The 22,243-nt window shown below is 38.8% G+C and overlaps 1 protein-coding gene across 1 annotated transcript in view; it reads right to left on the minus strand.

Annotated features, from left to right (window-relative positions):
* Positions 1–213: 213 nt before the first annotated feature.
* Positions 214–22,243, minus strand: part of LOC133993866 (seizure protein 6 homolog) — an 82,207-nt gene continuing 60,177 nt past the window's right edge. The window contains exons 5-16 of the mRNA XM_062432969.1: positions 14,844–15,029; positions 13,819–13,987; positions 13,151–13,317; positions 12,859–13,053; positions 11,889–12,027; positions 4,062–4,258; positions 3,031–3,225; positions 1,546–1,737; positions 1,130–1,324; positions 929–967; positions 730–838; positions 214–638 (exon numbers count right to left, since the gene is read on the minus strand). Coding sequence (XP_062288953.1) covers positions 479–638; positions 730–838; positions 929–967; positions 1,130–1,324; positions 1,546–1,737; positions 3,031–3,225; positions 4,062–4,258; positions 11,889–12,027; positions 12,859–13,053; positions 13,151–13,317; positions 13,819–13,987; positions 14,844–15,029 — 1,943 coding nt within the window. The 3' untranslated portion in view covers positions 214–478. The remainder of the gene's footprint in view (positions 639–729; positions 839–928; positions 968–1,129; positions 1,325–1,545; positions 1,738–3,030; positions 3,226–4,061; positions 4,259–11,888; positions 12,028–12,858; positions 13,054–13,150; positions 13,318–13,818; positions 13,988–14,843; positions 15,030–22,243) is intronic.

Below are 22,243 nucleotides of genomic sequence, written 5' to 3' on the forward strand. Positions count from 1 at the left end.
TAAGTAGAAGTCATGCATAATTAATGCTGTATGAAAAATATAACACCTCAATTCATCAGTAACCTAATTAACATCGTTTTATGAATTGACTTTTTGCATGTACGTTTTTAAACTGCATCTCGTGCCAAGCAGTGTAGACTAGCAAATGTGCATTTACACACTTGATGTGATTGCAGCATGCAACATGACACAATGCAAAAAACATGGGTAAGACATGACAAACCACAATGTCAATGATGTACTAGTCTAACATGACACTCTCTCTCCTCCAAGTGGATAAAGAATGGAAATCCAGGATGAAAAATGAGCTGTGATCTCAGAGTACATCAGATGTTGCTTTGTAGCAACATCTTTAGTTAAGAGCACTGTTCTTTTTTTGCTTACAGATGGTAGATATGGTGATGAAAGATGAGGTGGAGAGTGCCCTCTGCTGGGGAAACATGAGATGACGACAGGAGGACGGCCAGATGGGAAAGGATCAGGACAGCACACTGGTGTTCTGTGAGTCCACATCTTGCATGCTCATGACATCTGTACTTACTCCGCTCTCATATATAGGGTTGTCAAAAGCTGACTCTTCTGTCATGTTATCATATGGTGGCGAGGACGTTGGCATTCTGATAGACTTCCCCTGGAGTCTGGTCAAAGAGTAGAGAAAGAGAAAACATCATGTAAAGGCTCATGTGATTGGAAAAGTGTAATGTGTAAAGTTTTAACTTAACCACTTACTTTGCAAAGTAGACATAAATCCCAAGTACAACCACTAAGATGATTGCAGTTGGAATAAAAACAGCAAGGGCAATATTGGTTCCCTCCATGCTGTAATCCATATTAACAACTAGAAGGAGAGCACACACAGAAAAATATGAGAAAATACAGAAAAGAAACATTGATTTATTGATACTGCAATCTTTTTAATACAACTCACCATCCAGCCTTCGTTCGTTCACATATTGAGTTGAGGATGCTACAAAGAAACAAATATGGTTCAGTCAGTGATTGGCTCATAATTGTGGTACACAAACAAACAGTACATACATTACACTAAAGTATATAGTAAAAATAGTGTTTCCATGTCGTGACAACTGTGAAATTTGTTAGTTTGCTACAGTGTGTAGACATGATTTACCTCGACAAGCAGGGGGAGTGCTGTTCCACTGTGACGGGTGTCCAGGGATGCAGTAGATGGTGGACCCACCCTGTAGCTCGTAGCCTGGGTGGCAGGAGAAGGTCAGAATCTCTCCTGCTTGGTAGAAGGCCTTTTCAGAGCTCTGTACACTGGTGGAGGCAGCACCAGGGTTTCTGCATGGCTCGTACTTTTCAGCTGAAGGGATATACAGTTAGGACAATATCTGTTGTCATAAAAGTAATTGTAGGAATCATTTTTAACAGTAAAACCACTGACAACAGATTGAGACACATAAAGGTTAAGAAAGGTCTTCAAAGATGTATCAAATTAGGACACATCCGTTTAAGAAACAAGTTTACAAGTATAGCTAGGCACATGCATACTGTATGTGTGTGTTTCTGACTTGTGTGACTTACGGACACACTTGGGCAGCCTCTCGTTCCACTTTGGTTTGGCTGAATCTCGGTTGTAGCAGGTGAGGACGCTGCTGCCCGATAAGATGTAGCCTTTATTACAGATAAACTGCACTGTCGATCCAACTGAGAAGCGGCTGCCTACGATCACTTTACGACTGTGCTCCACATTTCCAGGGTCCTGACATGTCATGACTAGTGCAGCACAGAAACAAATGATGATGGTCATGTATTTCTCATTTATATATCTTTTGCAGTCAAAGTGGTAGACTAATAAAACATATAGACAGGTGACAAATCTTTAGTGTTTTAACTCTACTGGAAGGATGAACACCATTCTTACAAAAAATATTCCCTCATTTTTTGTTTTGATGATGGTAGTGAATAATTGGTCCAAAATCTTCCACATATTTTCAATTGAGATCTGGTGACTATGAAGGCCATAGCATATGATTCACATCATTTTCATTCTGATCAAACCATTCCCCTCATGTGACCCCTCAAGCCCTTTGGATGAGGGCATCCTGAAAGGGACCACTCCCATCATGACAGAAATGTTTAATCATAGCATAAAGGTGATCACTCCGAACAACTTTGTATTTATTTGCAGTGACCCTTCACTCTTAAGGAAAAATGGACCCAAACCATGCCAGCAAAATGCCCTCCACAGCATAACAGAGCCCCCGGACCCCCTCACTGTAGGGGTCAAACATTCAGACTTGTACCAGTTTTTCCTTCGATTTGTCTCTCATCTGTATATTTTTAACAAACAAACAAAATAATTATTGTCATTACTCTGTGATAAATGAACAGGTACATTTATATACAGCTGTATTGTAAGGATCTGTTTAAACACCACACAGGATAATTACACACCATTCACAATAATTCCTAAATGGCCCTGTTAACATGTACAGTACTTAACAGAACTAGAGAAAGTAAACATCAACAGAAAAGGTTATAATGGTTGTTGTAAGCACACTTACTGAGTTAACAAAGTTGCAAGTACTGCTGTCATGGAGGATCATAAGTACATGCTCATCAGAAGTTGACAGACACTACAGGTGTTAAGGGCTTGATGCCAATCAAAATATGACCCACCTTGTATTGTACTGATTACTATGGTGAATTTGCTGCTATTTTTTCTTTTCCCTGTATATTATCAGCCTCCATCCCATACCAGTGTGTTTTAACACAGTATTTAGTGTATTTTTAAAACTGTTTTTATGTGCAGTTTGCTTCCTTTTTGATTAACTGATCGGACATTTCAATCTCTCCTCTATGTAAAAATAGCTTACCATTAATTTTTGCGACATGTTACTTTTCTGAAAACTGGCGACCCACATAACACATGCAGATTATATATACATATCCAATCAGAATTGTATTATATGATCTACTCTGTGTTCCCTGTGACATTTTGAAAGTACAGTATATACATGAGGTCTTACTCTCACTCGAGATAATACCAGATGTGTGCTTCCTCACCTTCCTCACATCTCGGCACATCGCAACTCCAAGTGAGATCCCACTGGCACATGAGGATCTCGGAGCCTACCAGCTCATATCCAGGGTAGCACTGGTAAGTGATGACGGTGCCGTGGATGAGGTCAGGGTGGGATGTGCTCTTCCAGCCGTTGGTAATCTCTGGCAGCTCAGAGCAGGTGTCGTTCCTCGGCACCTCTGTTGGTGTTGGATGTTGGAGCAGTTGGTGGTGTGCGTTGTGTCGGTAGGAAAGACAGAGTGGGAAATGGAAAATTAATAATTACAGAGATGAAGAAGCAGTAGATACAGGGAATACAGAAATACTTAAATGTTAAATTCTCTTGTATGATGCATATTTGATTTTCATTTGTTGGTACAGGACCTAGATTGTAAAGGGAGATATGATGAGAAAACAACATGTAACAGCCTCCTCTGTTGGGAGTACAACTGCAACATTTTCTGTTCTGTGTACTAAACAGCAGTGGTTTGGGGAGATAAATGTAAATAGAGGCCTGTGATGTTTGCTTGGAGGAACGCAGCATGCGGTTTGGCACCAGTCAATCTCTGCCTCCCTAACTGCAGCATACATGGCCAGAACACAAAGCAGTGGGCAAAACCAGCTGATGTTGAAGTGTACCCTATTATTGTGTTTCTGTGTTTGTTGTTATCGAATCCGGTGCACCTGGGATAAGCCAGAAGACATATAGACAGAGGCACAGCAAGAGAAGGTAACAAAGAGACAGAAAGACCTTTTTTTTCTAATTGATTACCTGCTGCCGTCTAGTTATGAGTTACATTTTATATTCCATGTTTGTTACCATTTCTGATGTTCTTAAATTGTAGCTTGGTTCCTTGCTTGTCTTGTTGTCTTGTAAAAGGAATTTTACACTAAAACAGCAGCACACATGGTATTCTAGAAAACTATAGACTGAAATTTACCAGAGATGAAAATCAATTTGTTTTATTAGTTTTTAAATCATTTAAATCAATGCAAAATAAATAAATAAAGAAATTAATAAAAACTAAAGTCTTACCAAAGAAGTGGACCACAAAGCCATTATTGTAGCCATAGATGTTAGTGGCGGGATCTGACTGAAACTGAATGGTGACATCAGCCATGGATGTATAGAGCTTGAAGTGTGACCGTGTGCCGCTGTATTGGCCCAAGATGTTGGCTGTCAGGTCATCACCATCGTAAAATGTCAGGAGGTCGTTTTTACCCACATGGAGTCTGGGAGGAACATAACAAACCAAAAAAAACAGTTTAATTCTACAATACTGATGATATGAATGAAACTTGCTGTTATACAGATTACCCTAGAGTGCTCAGAGCCTAAACAGTTAAGTGACCCGCATCTTCTGATGAAAGCAAAAGCTGATGACATATGGGAATGTCAACAGTACGAAGAAAATTTAAATTCTGTTTATATCGGATAGATCGAATGTGAAGTAAACACTAAATAATTCAGGATTTATGTCTCTTCGCCCCACACATTGATCTCATGAATATGTAGTAAAGTGTATCTGCAAATATGAGAAAAATAAGCAGAGGAATAATGTAAAGAAATCATCAGTTTTCACAAATGATCCTTTAAGGTACTTAGACCTACATAAAAAAAAAAAACAATGCAGTGCATGTGTCTACCGGGATTGCAGAAAAAATAATAAGGATGAAAGCTCTCAAAAAGGGAATAAAATCCAATAAAAGATGTAATGTTGCGTAGGACATTATAATTCAGTTTATATAAAATTGAATACATTGTAAGGCAGCCAAGGCAGTTTGACAGAAACCCTGCTGTCACTGATTAACGTACGAATGCATTAACCTTTTTCCATTTGGAAATTCATATGTCCTTGCCCTCCTTATAGAGCATCAGTAAAGCTTGACATTTATTCATGCTCAGGGGATGGAGAATGGTAAAAATAAAAAATAAAAAGCCACAAAAGTGGAAGTTCCCTGCTGATATAATAAGCAGGGGAAACTAGTTTTTAATGGGGCTTAAGGCAGGTTTTAAAATAGCTGTGCAGATTGGCTTTATGATTGTTTTGTGTTAATATTCACAAGCTGTGTACAGTTATAGTAATAGTAGTACCACGCTATTCTTCAAACACATTATCATGCTTTTGTAGCAATGAATTACCTGCCCACGAGTGCATGATCAAGCAACCTATTAAGTTCAAAAATAATTTTCAGTAATCCAGTGTCTGCAAATTGCATTAATGCAAATTGTAAGTTGGAATGCCTTAAAATCCTATTTCCGGCTCCTCACAGCTGTAGTTGTAAACAAATCCCTTGGTATCAAATAATTGCCATCATTTTCCTGTATTTGTACTTCTTTGTCATTTTGCAAAAATATTCGTGTTGTCATCCTTCTAGTATCAAGCTGTGATCTTTTCAAAGATAAACGCTTCTGTTTGCTCATAGTTGATGTCAAACTTAAGAACAAGTCAAAATATTTAACCAATACATTTTTGATCAGAGACAGTTTGCCATTTCTAGATGAAAGAACAGGATGCAATGCTTTCCCAGCAGGGTCGCAGGTAAACAGAAAAAGGAAGACGGAGCCGTGCACCCTCTTAACACTAGTGCAGTCCTTATATTTTTAGTTATGCAAGTCAAAATATGAGCACATATTGTCTTGATTAAGACGGAAAGAAAAACACACATCGCCTGAGAGACATAGAGGGTAAAGAGCAGGTGATTGAAATAAATGAGGTCACAGGGCAATCAACATGATAAACTCTTGCATAGAGAGGTTCTATTTTCACAAAAGCCTTTAAGCATCTATAATACTGTATGTCCTCATTCTAGTAACCAACTAACACATAATAGAAAATTAGAGTAAAAATGACCAAATAGAAATTGTGCACACATTTAAATTAAGCTAAAAGTCTGTACCCAACCATGTGAAATACAATATTTACAGTTACATAAGAAGTGTGGAGAGAATTTTTGTAAATATTGTGATTTAAAAAAAATTAATAGAAATGTAAAGTTTACGGCAAGCTGAAAAAAGACAAGACTGTTATTGTCCTCGTAGTTAATTTAGTTCAGTTGGTATGAAGCCATAAAGGGGGAAAAAGCATCATGTACTCTCATGTCAAATTCAACTTTTTATACATTTCTACTGTACTAGTCTCTGATTTTTCTATTTTGAGTTTGTCAGTTCCTAAAATATGGACAGGAAAGTCTATCTTTGTTATAAATGACCTCCCTATGAAGTCTATTTCTATGTTCAGTTGATTGCCCTTTGAGCTCACTGATTTCAATCACCTGCCTGACACTACATATGTCCTTGAGCTTGAAGTTTTTTTTTAAACTGAAAGAAGGCAAAATGTGCTGAAACACGGGTTCACAGACATACAAAATGAAGTATTTGCATTGCATTGGAGTTGATTTTGCAGCTCTCTCTTCCCTTTCTCCAGCATTCTTAGGTCGCCCCTCAGCCCATTAGATTAGACCCCTAAACCTGACATTTGAATACTAACTAAATATGTTTAATTGTTTGAACAAACATAGTAGTAGGATCACATTATCTGTGATTGAGAGAGTTTAATGATAATAGAAACACTCAAATGAACCACCACCACCACCATAGAATTTCCTTTCCTCCTTCCACATAACCCCTTCATAGAAATAAGGTGTTAAACTCATCAGGATGCACACATTTCAGCTTTATTCACTAAATTAGGAACAAATCCTACTACAACATATTATTTTATTTATGCAGTTGTTTTTCGAATATATAGTAACTAACCCATATTATGTTAATAATTGTCAATAACTAATAATGTATATATCCACAAGATGTATACTCATGGAGCACTAGTCCAGGCTTAAAACGACTCCTAGATGGAACAATTTTCTAACAAAAGACATGACCAGAATGAATGGGTTCCAGTCTCTGCTTGTGCAGTGTGCTGCTGGTGAAATATGGACAAAACTAAATTCCAGCCTCTCCTGAAAAACACAAATAATAGATGCCAGCTGCATGAATGAGAGTGAAATGAGGTGCAGAGTGACAAGGTACTCCCTCCCTGTTAGTTGGACAGCTATAGGGACAATTTATACCTCCATATTCCCTAACAATCAGCGGCTGCGGTGAATAGAAGTGACAGGAATGACAACGCCAATTTTCCATTACCAAACCGCCATGAGAACACTGTTGCATATTGAAGTAGTACGAAAACAATCCTAAAACCACATTTGTTAAACAGTTTATGTTTTCCACATAGTGCTTACATTGCATAGTGTATACGTATTTGTGTAACTAATTATCTGACACATACTGGATAAGACTCACACTGATACACACTATGTGGCTGTATACAATGATGGACAAAGGACTTCTTGTTATGAGCAATAGGTCTAGCGGGTATCTGGATAGAGGTTCACATCCTGCAGATATGGACAGACTGAGGCTCATCTTATTCAGTCTTGTCACAATGAAACAGCGTCCATCAGTGGAGACTATAGAGGGACACAGCAGCCAAATTGTTTGCATCTTTTTCTATCTCCACATCTCACACCTCACCTCTATTCAAGCTCTATCCTCCACCTGCTGCCCATGTCAACAAGGCTTTCCACCTTATCATTGCACTGTATTTCACCTTATCTCCTCCCATAGGCCTCGGTGCATTCAGACTACCCTAGAAGGAGTGATATGGATCTGTCAGTCGGCAATCTCGCTGTGTGATTACCTCCAGTCTGCATTTCACCAAACCGACACAAAAATACAGCACTGTTCTGTTTTCTTTAATACTTTGCAGGTTTTCTCTAAAGGGCAATAGTAGGGCCAAGTACCTGCTCATAATCGCTTGCTTATGTCTTCTATGACGCATGAAAACGTCTTTTTCTCCGTTCACCTTTCTGAGTTATTTTATAATCTTTCCATAAATAAAAGCAGCTCTCAGCACTCTGTCTGATGTCCACCTTAAAACTGACATTACAAGGGAGATGCTCTTGGCAAAAATGTCCATCTGCAATAGCTATTTTACAAGTGACAACGCCACATTGGCTCCCGCTCAAGAATTTTAGTGTGATGGTAGACAAGATGCAAGGCCAACACTGCAGCCATATCCGTAAACAGCAGATTTATAGTCGACAGCATTAGCAAATCACACGCTTCCCCACTTGACACGCTGTCACCTCTCCTCCTGTCTGGATTCCTAAATAGTCTCCCAAGTCGCTCTAGCTCATCAAGAATTCTCCAGGCAACCTTGGTTTTAAATTTTCCCGCTGACCCCTCTTTATTCGCTCCACTGTCTGCTTGAAGTGTATTCAAAACCCTGGTGACAACACGGAAGCCAAATGAACAGTGCATTTAGTCCAGACTTACACAGCACTCTGTGGTGAGTCACAACAGGCCGCTCAGCTGCCATCTCTGCAGCAAACTGGCAGTCGCTCCACCCAAATGTCATCCCACCTGGCTCCTTTTTTTAATGGTTTGCCCTCCAGTCATTTCCTGTCGTGTGTTGCAAACGGATAACTACTGTTCTAAAGAATACTTTGACTGCTGCACTGCTTGTTTTATCCTTAAAAACAAATACATTTAAATGAAACTTTCTGTGACAGCCACTTCATGTTGCTAAGTGTCTAAAATAAGTATGTTTTGGCAGGCAGTCAGACAATCAAACAAGCAACTCAGCAGTGATGGCTAAGGGTTCAAGTCAGTCTGGAATATGGTTTACTGGAAAAGATGACAAATGCAAAAAAAACTTTCAGTCAGTTTTTACATAAAAGGCTGCACTTGTATAGTGATCTATAATTTATTTGTATAGAGATGTATCATTTAATTAAATAACTCCTTGAGCTGTCATGGCTTTGGTGGGTGTGCAAAGTTCCAGGGGTCTTTTTGAAAAAGGAAAACTCCTCCGCATAGTGATGGCACCAGCTCGATTTTTTTTTGTAGATGAGGGAATGACAGCTGTGTTTTGTACTACACTCTAGGCACTTTGTCACCAGTAGTGCCATTCTGACCTGTCAAGTCAAAAAGAATCCGGCAAATATCTAGTAACTCAACAGAATGGAAACTGCTTTCAATGGAATGGAAAAAGCTTTCAAACGGCAACCTTCTACATCTTCTTATACACACATTGGCATATGAATTTTTCTGCTCAGTGAAAAATGTCTTATCTGTTCAAATAAAAATAACCATTTAGTGTCCAGGCAGCTACATACTCTATAAGCAGGCTTGCTGTAATGCCCAGAGTCTCCACAAGAGGACTCTATAAACCTAGCATGTCTGCTCAAAAGAGCCTTAACAGTTTAGTGTTTAACAGATTTTCTTATCATGTTACATTGTGAAACATGTTTATAGATACAGTACACTCTGAATGCTAAGTTACATATGTATGCTGTGTTCAACAGGTGGGGATATCAGCTGTAAGCTTGTGACTCCATCTCTTGCTCGAACTATGCTCCATGCTAATTAGCAAAGAGCCAGCCCTCCTGTTTGGCCTAAATTAATTAATCAGTCCTCATTATGCACACTGCTCCTCTGTAATTGCCAGCACAGGCACAGTGATGAATGATAATACAGAAAACATTCTCATTAATGTGAAAAAGTGTGTGCCCACCTTTATAATGAGACAGCACTCATCCACAAAAGCTGTTTTCACTTCAACATGCAGAACAGGTACACAGAAATAAACACGCTTTCACATGTTGGCCGAACCTTTATGAACGCTACTCGCAAGATGAGCAGACCAGACGTGAGGGTAATGATGGTGTCTGCGGGGATCAGACGAGGTGAGGGTTTCTTCTGCCATGAAGGCCATGCATGATCAACCTTGAGATAAACTAAAGCTGGCCACACAAACATTAATTTACAGCGAGCGGCCTCATGTGGCTGGGATTAAAACAAATTTAAGGCTGGCACAATTTTAAAGAGATCTCAGAATGAAAATCAGTTTACCTCAAATCAAACTTGTTTACTTCTGCATGAAGAAAAAAAATCCCCTCTGATCTTTTTACCCTAGGTGCACTGGTTGACTTTCAACATCAGACATTAATCACTGAGTCTTAATCTTCATCTAAAGAACAGGGAGGCAAGCAGGGTCACACAAACCCCATGTGTTGCTCTCAGACACTACGTATTATTGGTATCCTCAGATGCCATTATTCCCTTTGATCTGTGAGTCATATTTGAGTGATGGCTCATATCTCATTCCCTGTAAGCCGCAGAGATAAATGTTTGGAGCATTATGTGCATCATGGTCGTGCAACAGCATAGAAAACTGAGACAGAACAGAAACCATCCACCTGTCCACCAAACCCTCTGACTCTGTGCAACAGTCATGCCTACTGAGCTGTAAACGAATCCCTGGTCCTATTTCGTTTTCAATCAGTATACTTTGGACTTAAATCAGCAACATTTAAAGATCCCCTCCAGACAAATTTTTTAAATATATATACAATTACTTTTTTTGACAAAAAGTCAAATTATCCTTAAAATTACAAATGCACCTTATCCCTCATTGAAAAATCCAGAATCTATGAATATGCTAATCTTTTTTTTTTAATTTAAAGTTTAAACTTTAGTGAAAAGTCCATTTTCAGTGCTGGAGGCTTCAAGTTTCTACATGACACTTGTCTAAGTTGCATACTGGACCACGAGTAGCTTCCAAACTAGATGTGATGTCACAGATGGATGTGAGAACAGCCCTTTAGTGTCAAACTCTACACATACATCATTGTGCACAGTGAAGTAGTAACTCTAACCCTAACCCTAATCCATCTGAGGTAACAATAGGCACAACACATTTTTGAGTGGACGCAGAGACTTAAAATAACAAAAACAGAAGAAACACACCATATGTTAAAACATTCTGTGCTCATTGGTGGTGTTAGGAGAAAAATATATTTTCCTCTCTGTTGTTTAGTAACCAAAACGTGAAGTTGTATGATGCAGTTGAGATGTGCATAGTTGAACCTTGCAATTTTGTCAAACTGTTCTGACATGAATTATGTATATTGAAAATCGAACCTAGAATGGAAGGGTGCAAATGCCTGCATGAATAAATGACCGGCATGACCAATAGCTAACAATAGCCTCTGCTTGAGATTGTCAGTCACTTTATTTTTTTACCACCTCAGGCTGCTTTCCTGCTGGTTTAATTTTAACCTCTCTGCGCCCTCTTGTGTGCAAGTGCTTTAGGCGATAGCACCAATCACTTATGCTGTATTTTTAATGCTCTCTATAGGATCCATGTTCATGAAAATGTTGTGGGAATCACTGAGACCAGGCAAACAAACAATTCTGTCTAAGATAAGTAGAAAAAGATGCGAATTCTAATGCATGCACTTAAAAAAAACAGTGTAACATGAAGGTAAAAAGGTGATGTACATTTCATTTAAGAGCAATAGCTCTGACGAGAAAGCAGGTGTGAATGTGGCGGAGAGGTCATTCATATAAGAGTATCGGTAAAGTGGTAGCAGAGTGTGCCTGTATTTGTGTGTGCGTGTTTATTTTGACATCTATATACATGTGTGTTAAATGTGTGTTGAATTGCTGTTGGGAAGGCTGGATAAGTGGCTCAGAGTATTTCACTGCCAGAGCATATTCATTTCAAAGCCAACTCTGAGACACACACCAGGGAAGTGGGAGCAGGGAGGCTTACTGGCTAATCTGGTCAGAGAGTGAGCTGGAAGCAACACAGAATTCTTAATGTAGAGGATAAAAAAAAAGAAAAAAAATCTAATTAGTGACAGCAACCAGAGAAACATTTTCCCATGTCCAGTGAGAGTGCATGTGTTGTGTGTCTGGAGATCCAGTGTTTTAAATCATGAAGTCAATCTGACCTCCTCTTTGACCTCCTCTGTGTGATTCCTAGTCTAACACCTGGGTGCAGTCTCTTACACTTGGATATCAAGCATGATCCTCTTGTCCTCTTCCACATGGATGCCCCAGATGCAGTCCTGCCCCTTGTCGTAGGCCTCAGGCCAATTAGGAGACAACACAACACCGGCAGAGTCTGTGATCTCCCCACTGCACACAGCTGCAACATACACAGACACCCCAGGCTGAGAAATAGGCATTGTAACTGATTTCAAAACAGAATAGTTTACATCAAAATCAATGTAACATGTACATTTAAAAAAGCACATTCAAATAATACAATTTACACAATGTGCATGTATACTGTGTGTTGACCCATGAACCATTATCATGTGATATAGGATGGAGCCACAGTGAAGGTTAATGCTTAAAAATGAAATCAAGTGTGCAGCTCCTTGACATGAACCTTGTGAAACTGCATACTACCACTGGACCATGTGGTGACCATGACCCAAAGGAGCAGAAGTTCAATTTTCTCATATCTAGCTTTACTAGAGAGCTTTTCAATTTTGCTGTGTGGCAAAATGGCCATGCAGTCAACAAAGACAGAAAGGATAAGATCAGCATGCCATGTGTAGGGAGACTGTAAAAGAAGGAAAGGCTCAGGGGTAAATTATTATTTAATATGGTGCAAAGTCTGTGTGATGTGGCAGTGTTCAGTTCAATCTAATTATTATACGCATGTAATCCTAGGCACTTCTAAAATCTTCCCTTCAAGTGCACATATTAAAATTAGAAATTGTTACAATTTTAAGAGAAAATTTATCAAGGATCAGAGCAAGGCAGCTTAAGAAGTAATAGTTAACTGCCAGTGGTCCTCTATATTTGAATACAATACTTCACAAGCTTCTGCAATGATCAAGCACAGAATGAAAGTCTCGGGTCCTCAGGTCAGTCATATCTGCTCTAAGTTTTTCTCCAGTGGAGAGTACATTTTTAAAAAGACTTAATGTCTCAGAATTACTCGAGCAAATGAAATCAGTTGACTCACCCCTACACGCTGGCTCTGTCTCATTCCACTGTGGGTTTTGTGCGTCCACACACTCAATCACTACGGAGCCTTGCTCCAGAGTGTAGCCCGGGTCACATGAGAATTCAACTACTGCACCCACATTGTAGGTGGAGTCACTGCTGCTGAAGTTGCCGTACTTCACAAATGGCTCATAGCACATCCCTTTTGCAAAAGCTGAGGACACAAAAAATGCACGGCGTCATGCATAAGTGATGAGATACAGTATACTGTTTTATGTTTGCAAACTGTGCAATCTGCATAATCAACCTGCCTTCATATCTAATGGCTGCGCCAGTGGAGGTCATTGTCCCATCTGTAGTGAACTCTACAAACAGGTAACGACCAGTGCTGAGCACACCCTCATTGGGCAAATACTCCACCTCGTAGGAGTCGTACACAGGGGGAGAGTCTATGTTGTTGCCGTTCTTAATCAGTAGCCTAAAAACACACAGAGAGAGAAAAAAGGACGATAGATTAAAAAGAGATGTAAGTGAGAGGTAAGAGAAGCGTAAAAAAGAAGTTGCAAGCTATCTGACAGATGCTCACTGTTCCGATGGTGGCTATAATAACATGGGATAACAGTCTCCACCACTCAGTAATGAGGTGAATGGCCATGTGTGACGATAGCCATGTGGATCAGTAGTTACTAAAGAAAAATCTAATGCAATTGCTGTTTCATACCACTCACCTCTGTAGTCAATTCATTCGCATGATAGAGCACTGTTAAAATGATAAAAAGGTCCTTTCAAATTCATCCGTCACTCCCTAAAGATTTGGATTATTTAAAGCCTTTGAGGGTTTTAATGCTCTATCCACAGGCATACTGTAATTCTTGAGTTTAAAGCTCGGTGCCATCTATTAGCTGAATACACACAAAAATTCATACACTCTATCTTCCTTTGCTCTAAATATATATTTAATTATGTGGTTGATTGCCACCTGTCATCATCCTCTGCCAGAGCAACCTTCTCAAAGTGAATGTGAAGCCGATGGCCTTCAGGCGCCTCCAGGACCCAGTGGCATGTCAGATTGTTGCTGTAGTTGCCAGGAAATCCGGGAGAGATGATCCGGCCATAGGTGGCATTTTTTATCATTCCCCCACAGGATGCTATATGAGAGTGAGAGAAAAGAGAGAAAGGAGACAAAGAGTTAGAGGGTAAGACTAGATGAGAAAAGTAACAAGACTAAAAGTCCCTGTCTGAGCATAGATTGCATCAGTATCCAGTGGACTGTGGCAACACTGGGCAGCTCACCTAGGTCTAAGAGCGTGTGACTGTGTGTGATGGACTTGTAAAGGGAACAGCAAAACAGCAGCAGTAACATTATCAGTTCAGAGCAGCTGCAGGCAGGAATGGAGAAAGGCTGGGACTGGCAGATGAGCGTTTACCAGCAGGAGAAGGATAGTCATGCAGCCTAGTTCTAATTAAGGCAGCCAGATCCAATGGCCTTGTTTTGCCCTTTCTCCAAAGAATACCTCCCTGTGCTGCTAATCACACGCAAACACACTCATTTGGCCTCAGTGTTCAACACGATGGGAGACAACCCAGTGAAAGCTTTCGTTAATCAAATTCACCTGTATTATAAAGGAAAAGGGGCGAAAAGGCCTTACAATATAACTCTGCAAATTTGAATTTTAAACATGACTCCTGTCAGGTTCTAAATAATCTGAAAACAATTCAAAACATGCATTTGCAAAACATTTAAACAATTTAGTTTAAAAAAGAAACACATTTCACTGCGTGAAGTGAGAACAAAAACTTAAATGAAATTTTTAACAGGTAGCCACCATCCCAATTAACCTGAAGGTATAAGGAGACCTACAGTATAAGTGAGATTTGGTTTGTGTAATTACATTTGGAGCTGTTTTGTTGTTGGAGTTCAGGAAAGGGCTACCTCGCTCCCTTGAACCGCCTCTAGTGTTAATGAACAAACATGTGTCTGGCCAAGAACCAGTTTCCTCTTACCCACACATCGAGGCTCCTTTCCACTCCAGTAAGGTGTGGTTGCATTGCGACAGGTTAGCATTTTGGGACCCTGCAACCTGTAGCCAGTGAAACATTGGAAAAAGGCTTCTCCGCCAGCGTGCAGATGCGTAACGGAAACCTCTCCACCGGCAGGCTCTTTGGGGAACGCACAGCTCAGCACAAAGGCTAGAGAGAAGGGGAAAAGCAGAGGAGTTAGTTAAATTTATCGCAGTATAATGTGCTATTTTTGGCACCTGTGGCTGGTCACTAGCCAAAATATCTACTGAAATGCATTATAATAATGCTCAGTGACTTACCTTGAGGAAGACTAATGTGCTAATTAGGTTGTGTTAATGTAATGTCAGAAGAATACATTTAAATGGATTATTGCTACTATGGTATGCTCAATGAGCAACCTGTGATGCTCAAAATGTTACATAGTAGTGATCATTTAAAAAGTGACAGCATGTTAATGCTATGATGTAAATGCAATTACACCCAAACGCAGTTAATGAATTTACTAATTATTGGCTCTGTAATCAAAGTGCAAATATGTATATAAAACGTGTATTCAAAGTACACGTTTGACCTTATGATGAAACACTCAAGCAGACCTGTTATGTGTCATTTCATTTTGAACACAATTTTAAATATGTGTTTACCAGTCTGAGGACTGAGGGATATTTTCAGAGTAAAATAGACAACCTCAAGTTTCTAGATAAATAATATATCTGCACTCAATGTTTCATTTGACTGTGCATAATCGAGTCATGGGGAAAAAGGATGTCAATTTCTGGCCAAAACAAAGAGTCAACAATGTTAACTGGCACCACAGCATATGCATCTGTGTCCTGCATCGTGTATAACCCACTTCTGCTTTGTTGCATTGTTGACTATGTTGTCGCTCCTCCAAACCACTGTTGAGCACGTCGTCAACATTTAGATATCAACGGGGAAACAAAAATATAGATATTGCCATTATTTGTGCAAAGAAATTGGGTACAATGTTAAGCTCTGTCTTTGCCTTCCTGTTTTTCATATACATACATTAATTTCCTGACCACGTATCCTAACCTTAACCATGACCACTACCTGCCTAACCCTTAACCTTAACATAACCCTAACCATACCTTAACTTAATACCAAGTCTTCACCCTGACACTATTGTATATTAAGAGGACTTGCTTTTTGTCCTCATATAGGAGGCAGGTTTATGTTCCCACAACATGAGGAATAACAGGTCCACACAATTAGATATGCTTTATAATCAACCTTCAACTTTCTTTCTAAACACTTCAGCTCTTAATTAATTTCAGTTTACCAGTATGCAAATGTACAGAGACATGTTTTCAGCAGTACAGTGATACACATCACTGTGTGGTCCATTGCAAATACTTTGAAAAATGATGTTGCTGATCAGTTGAACAGTGTATTGGGCACGCAGTGTGATAGCTTGAAGAGGAATTGCCTCTGTAGTGTTTGTCAGGGAGTCGTGATTCCAGCAGGGTAAGATCAATGTTCCTGGACTTGCTTTGCATTGTTGTCCTGTCCCTGTTTTTAAATAAATGGTGTAAGATGGGATGATGTTCACATGGATAATGGAGGGAGCAAACCAAGTCTGTAATGGAAGCTATTAAACAACCTTCTCTTCCCATCTAATAACCACACTGTTCTACCTCATTAGTGAAGGCACTTTAATGACCAGACTAAAACTTTTTAAACTTCTGGCAATGTGTGAACAACAGAACAAGCAACATAATTGGACCCAGTATGGCTTGTTTTATAATCAAGGCGTTATTGTGCAGCCACAAAATTACAAAATCCTTTTAAAAGCTGCACCTTTACTCAAACTTTGCAAGTTGCACGTCATATTTCAGCTTAATGGACTGTATGCAAAGCCTAAATAAGAGCTAATAGAAGGAGAAAACAACAAAGCAAAGGGCATACTGGAGGACCTGTCAGCGTCAAAATTATATTTGCAGTCTTAAAAGCAATTATGATAATAATCAGGCATGGTCCATGTAGTGTAAACACCTTAATCTACTTGTGTTAATATGATTAAGGTTATTTGGTGTTTACAGAATTACAACGTGGACTTACTGCAATTTTCAGCTGCATAGCTGAAGGGCCGTTTGGTGTGAGCCTTATTTAGTTGTCACCACTTTCTATTTTTGCTTATACCCAGATGTCATTGCTTGATCCTTATCATATTGAACATCACAGAACTGTATCATAAGTCACTGCCATGTGCACTTCTATATGCATGAATAAAGGAGCAAAAAATGTTTACATCTGATCTGCATATACCATAGGGTTTATTTTTCAGTTTATTCATGCCTGACCCGATCTGATAAAGTAAATATCAACCACAACATTTCATAGTAGAGTTTGACAGGGGTTCCATAACAAAAGGGTTAAAAAGACGGTCTCTTAACATCATAAGTTTACAGCTGGAGCACTGGCCACATGTAGAAAGGGAAAGCTACCAGGTTTGTAGATAGACAGGCTTTTTGGTTTACATCCATGAATGCTTTAATAAATTTGGGTTTTGAAGTCTTTGCCTGGCCAGACGCTGAGTAAGTGTAGGTTAAACGGCACAACAAAAAGATTAGGCACTCTGCAGCAAACTGGATTTGAAGTGCTTTCATCCAGCCAGACATTTGGGGATGTAAAGCAGAATTTTAGTGATGCTTCTAGCCTTACCTTGGAGCTAAATTAGATATTCTATCAATCTTTGAACTTGAACTCGAGGGAAAAGCCCTAAATGCATAATGGCCATAAAGCTTGTGAAACTGCCCCCCATCTACTATGTTTTAATCTACTGATTTAGGTTTTTCTTTTACACAAGCCACTGGTTACCACCATAATGAAACAGGCCTTTCTCCTGCAATAAATCAGTGAGCCACAGGGATGAGGTACACTGCCCCTGGGTCATCCATTCAATTCATAGTTTATCACTAGCTCCAATGAACCTAGTTATTGCCATTATCATAGCAGCATTTACATCCCCATTGAGCATGCAGTGGGAGAGCCAGAGGCAAAAATTGTGGAGCCAATTCCTGAAGTATTAAATTACGTGCTGCCTCCATTCCGGTAGATGTGGTGCTGGGCCATAAAGTCTGATTGTTTTGCTATTGCAAATAATAGATCCACTGCACAGGCACCCAGGAAGATTAGCTGATGGGACTGCGGGGCCACAGGAAACAGCTGTGGCACTTATGTCTTTAGTTATCATTTCCCTGTGGAGGAGACAAAGCCATCACACTGGCAATACTCAGGTAAACCTTCAGTTCTACAGCAAGACTGGTATGATTCAGCATTGTGGATAACATTTTAGCTTTATTAGAGAGATTGAATTTTGAAAAAGAATCCATGACATATGTTTTTAAAAATGTTTTGTATGTACACCTGAGGAAGATAGAACAGTCATGAAACTACTATGTGAAATTTCTCTGAAATAGTTTACAATAGTATTATAATGAATCCTTATGTCAATTAAACTGACATTACAGGTCAAAACAAGAAGATATTAATAATATAAATGCTACAGTACCTCTTGCTAACATTATCTGTGAGTGACATATATTGTTTGTGTTAAAATAGTCATCCTCAAAAAGATTAGAAAGAGAAAAAAGAAAGCAAAAAGTCTTTGGGGTTTAAATAGCATAGATTCAAGTTTGACAGTTGTTTTTATATGTAGCTTGTCATCACCAATATATAATCACAAGGCGTCTGAACTGGAGTCATTTTTTTATAACTTCATTTTTTTCCCATTTTATTTTCCTTCTCAAGAGTTCAAGAGGGACACATTTTATCTTCTTTTCTTTCGCTCTCTGTCGTTCACCTGTACAAAAGCCTACTAGCTTTTTTGAATATAAAGTTTATATTATTTCAACCTGAAATTCAAGTGGTCCTTGAATAAATCTGCACTTTGGATCCAACAATGAATTACAATTTGTTCAGTCCTCTGTCAAAAGTTGCTGAAGATCAACTTTTGGAAATCATTTCAAGAAAAGAAAACATTTCCTGATGACTATGACAGAACGTAACACATATAAAAATGTGCAGTTTTTATTATTACTATATTTAATGTCAGTACTGCATATTAGAAGAATATGATCCACCATATATTACATCCATATTTAGACAATAAAATGTGTTTCCAGGGAGAACCGCTCCTGTGCTGATGACCGGGCATCTCTCATCAATTGTTATTGTTTGATATAGCGGTTAGCAGGTGACTTGTGATAGTGTGACTGTCACTGTATCCAAGCCTCATATGTCCTGGCTGTGCACCAAAGCATTACCTTCTAAAGAAAGATCAATAATGCTGTCTCTGAGAAAGTGATTCAGTTGTAAAAAGCCAGACCATAGTTCTGCCATGGTGTGTCCTATTGATATTTATGTGGTTGGGTTAAAAACTCAATTTTAATGGTCATTTACTCAATAAAGCCTATTAAAGAGAAATAACTTTGAAGAAAAGGCGGCATCTCATCAATGCGACAGAGTTGTGGCACACAGTGGATTACTGCCAGTGGCAGAGGTCCTCTGGCCACCTCACTTGTCAACACAGCTTATTACTAACAGCCAATCAATAATCTGTGTAGAACATCAGTGCCAACAGCAATGCCACTGATTTATGCTTTATGTATACTTCACAGAATCTTTAAATGACAGTTTAAGCTCATTTTTATGTTAAGAGGTCAGATATGATGGCAACAATAAATCCATCAAGTGAATAACAAGAAGGTAATGATTAAATTCATCACTTAAGTTTCATAAAGCACCATTTTAATTGTGGGGAAGTGGGCCTTGGGTTGTCCACATTTACATGTGCAAATGCGTTAAATTCAATTATCAGTACCTACAATGCTCATGCATACAAATGATATTCCTTTTAAATAAATGACAATATTCCTTGACCCCCCCTAGCCATTTAAAAGTCAGAATATTACTCCACTAATATTTTCAGCCAACTAACTTAACTATTTTGCATGCAAGCTCTGTAATTAATTAATATCATGCTTTCAGAATGGTGGAAATGTCACTTCCAAGTTTATTTCGCTAGTCCCGGTGCTGCTAACAGGATAAAGTAAGATGCTATCAGGCAGTGTTGCACATGAAGTATGCTTTGGGAGTTAAAATTGCAGTATATCATTTTTATTACAAAAAAAGTAAATTGATCAAATTTTATACTTAATTTCTGCATAAAACCAAGGATATTTACACCATGTCACATGAAAGTACTGCCATTATAGTGTTCTAGATCAAATAGTCAGACCTGGACGTGTCCCATCATTTCAAAAAGTCACATATACCTATATCTTTTTGTAGCTCTCCAAGATGATGGCTTAGACATGGACAACACACTCATTCATAAGTGTCAATGTCACTAATAAAACTGTCTTTTAAGGTTTTCGTAATTGTCTATATTATTGCAATAACAATGATAAACCGAGTATGTACAGTAGAACATCCCAGTGCTTTTGTTCTCAGTGAAGATAAAAATAAAAATAGCAGAACATTTAATATAGGAAGGAAGGAAGTAAAATAAGTTTAATAAGTATCAAGATTTTGGATTTTTAGAGCCTTATAACTCATAACTGACAAATTGTAATTATGATTATTTTAATAGCAAAATAGGTTACAGTAATTCTAAGCGTTATTTCAACAACAAATTGTACTGATTTTGTGCATACAGGGTTGTTTTAATCTCAGGATTAAATAATTAATTTTATAAGTTGTGCTTTTTTAGTTGCATGTATGCATGTTATTGTTTCTGCATACTGTGCAGCTGCGGTTGCTGTCTCCGGGCATCACTGTTGAATGGACAATTAAGACATTAATACCCTCTGTTCTATGTAGATGAAGATATTTGCGTGTTTGTGTGTGTGTTTATTGAGAAACTTAGTATATAGACGTGCAAGGGAAGTTGCGTGCCTCTCTCTCGTGCTCCACACTCCCACTCCCCACTCTCTACAGATAAACAGTAAAATACACCGCTAATGTTATAGAGACATCAATCAGTCTGCCATCGCAGGAAGAGCCAACACTGCAGCAGATATTAATTACCCTGAGCTGGGATCCATCTCTCCACAGTTCTGTCTCCTTCTCCACGCTTGTCCAATCACATTTCTCTCAGACCATTATAAAGGACAAGGTGATACTCAGGCTTACCGGGGAGAGGAACACAAATTGAAATATCTGTGTCTTCATTACATGTAGTCTTCTAGAAATCTGCTCAATGCATTTTTTTCATCTCATTAGTTTGAATGTGATTTAAAATTTGATGTCGGTTGTTGTTGTAAGTGCACAGAAATATGTACTGGAGCATCATCAGACACTACAGAATCTAGCAGTAAATTCAGTCATGCTGCATATTTGACTTGAGGCCACACTGAGCAAACCTTCAATGGGTATAATATAAAATTTCGTATTTATCTTAACAGCATAAAATAGTCAAAGAAAGGGCACATCAATAAATCTGGAATAACATGTGTTTTCTACGCAATTATATTGGGTAATATTTATTATTTTCTCCCCTACTGATATGAAAAGAGGAGAATTGAAGGAGAGAAGTACACATACTGACAGTGTAATATATTTAAACTATTTGTCACCATCTGGCCTCATCTATGCATCACCCTGTATGATCTGCACTGACCCCACGCTGTCATCATTCAGCCTGACCACACATCGATATTCACACATCCAACAGCGACGGGCTGATTTATCTCACGTCAGTGGCACTGTTTTGATGGTTGCTTTCATTTTAGGGCTGATGAAAGTGCCACAGTAATGCGGTGGAATGAATGTTTTGTCCACCAGCTTCCACCATCAACTCGAATCGATGGGGCATGTAATTGGTGGCCACTTTGTGTGATTGCTAAGATAAACAGACATTGTTGTGGACATGGAAGATCAATGTCACGCAACGGAGAGAGGAATTCCTGGGACAGCAGCATACAGTATTAACTATTTCTTCTGACAGCTTTTACTGCTGTCAATTTCTCATGTAATTACTACTTGAACACATTTAGTATAATTATTAATGCTGCATAGTTTTAATCTATGCACAGGACAGTGGAATTCAGTGTTCTCAAAAACAGCTTGAAGGTATAAATTCAACTGGCAAACAATCTTCCTGCGTTCTGACCTTCTCATTGATTGATTGATTGATTGACTGACTGACAACTCCACAATGGATGCCACGCATGACAGTGAGGTTTCCATTGAGAACATCAACAGTTTTAGAAATGTTCCTTTTTGGCAAGAGTGGAAAGAGTGGATAGATACACACAAAAAAGAACATCATGAAAATGAGTGGTAGTCATTACAGTAAGCTCAACAGTCAATATTTGAGAGCAGAACATTGTGTAAGAATGAGACCTTGTTACTAC

Source organism: Scomber scombrus, chromosome 14 (genome assembly GCF_963691925.1).
Source record: "Scomber scombrus chromosome 14, fScoSco1.1, whole genome shotgun sequence".
Taxonomy (NCBI): domain Eukaryota; kingdom Metazoa; phylum Chordata; class Actinopteri; order Scombriformes; family Scombridae; genus Scomber; species Scomber scombrus.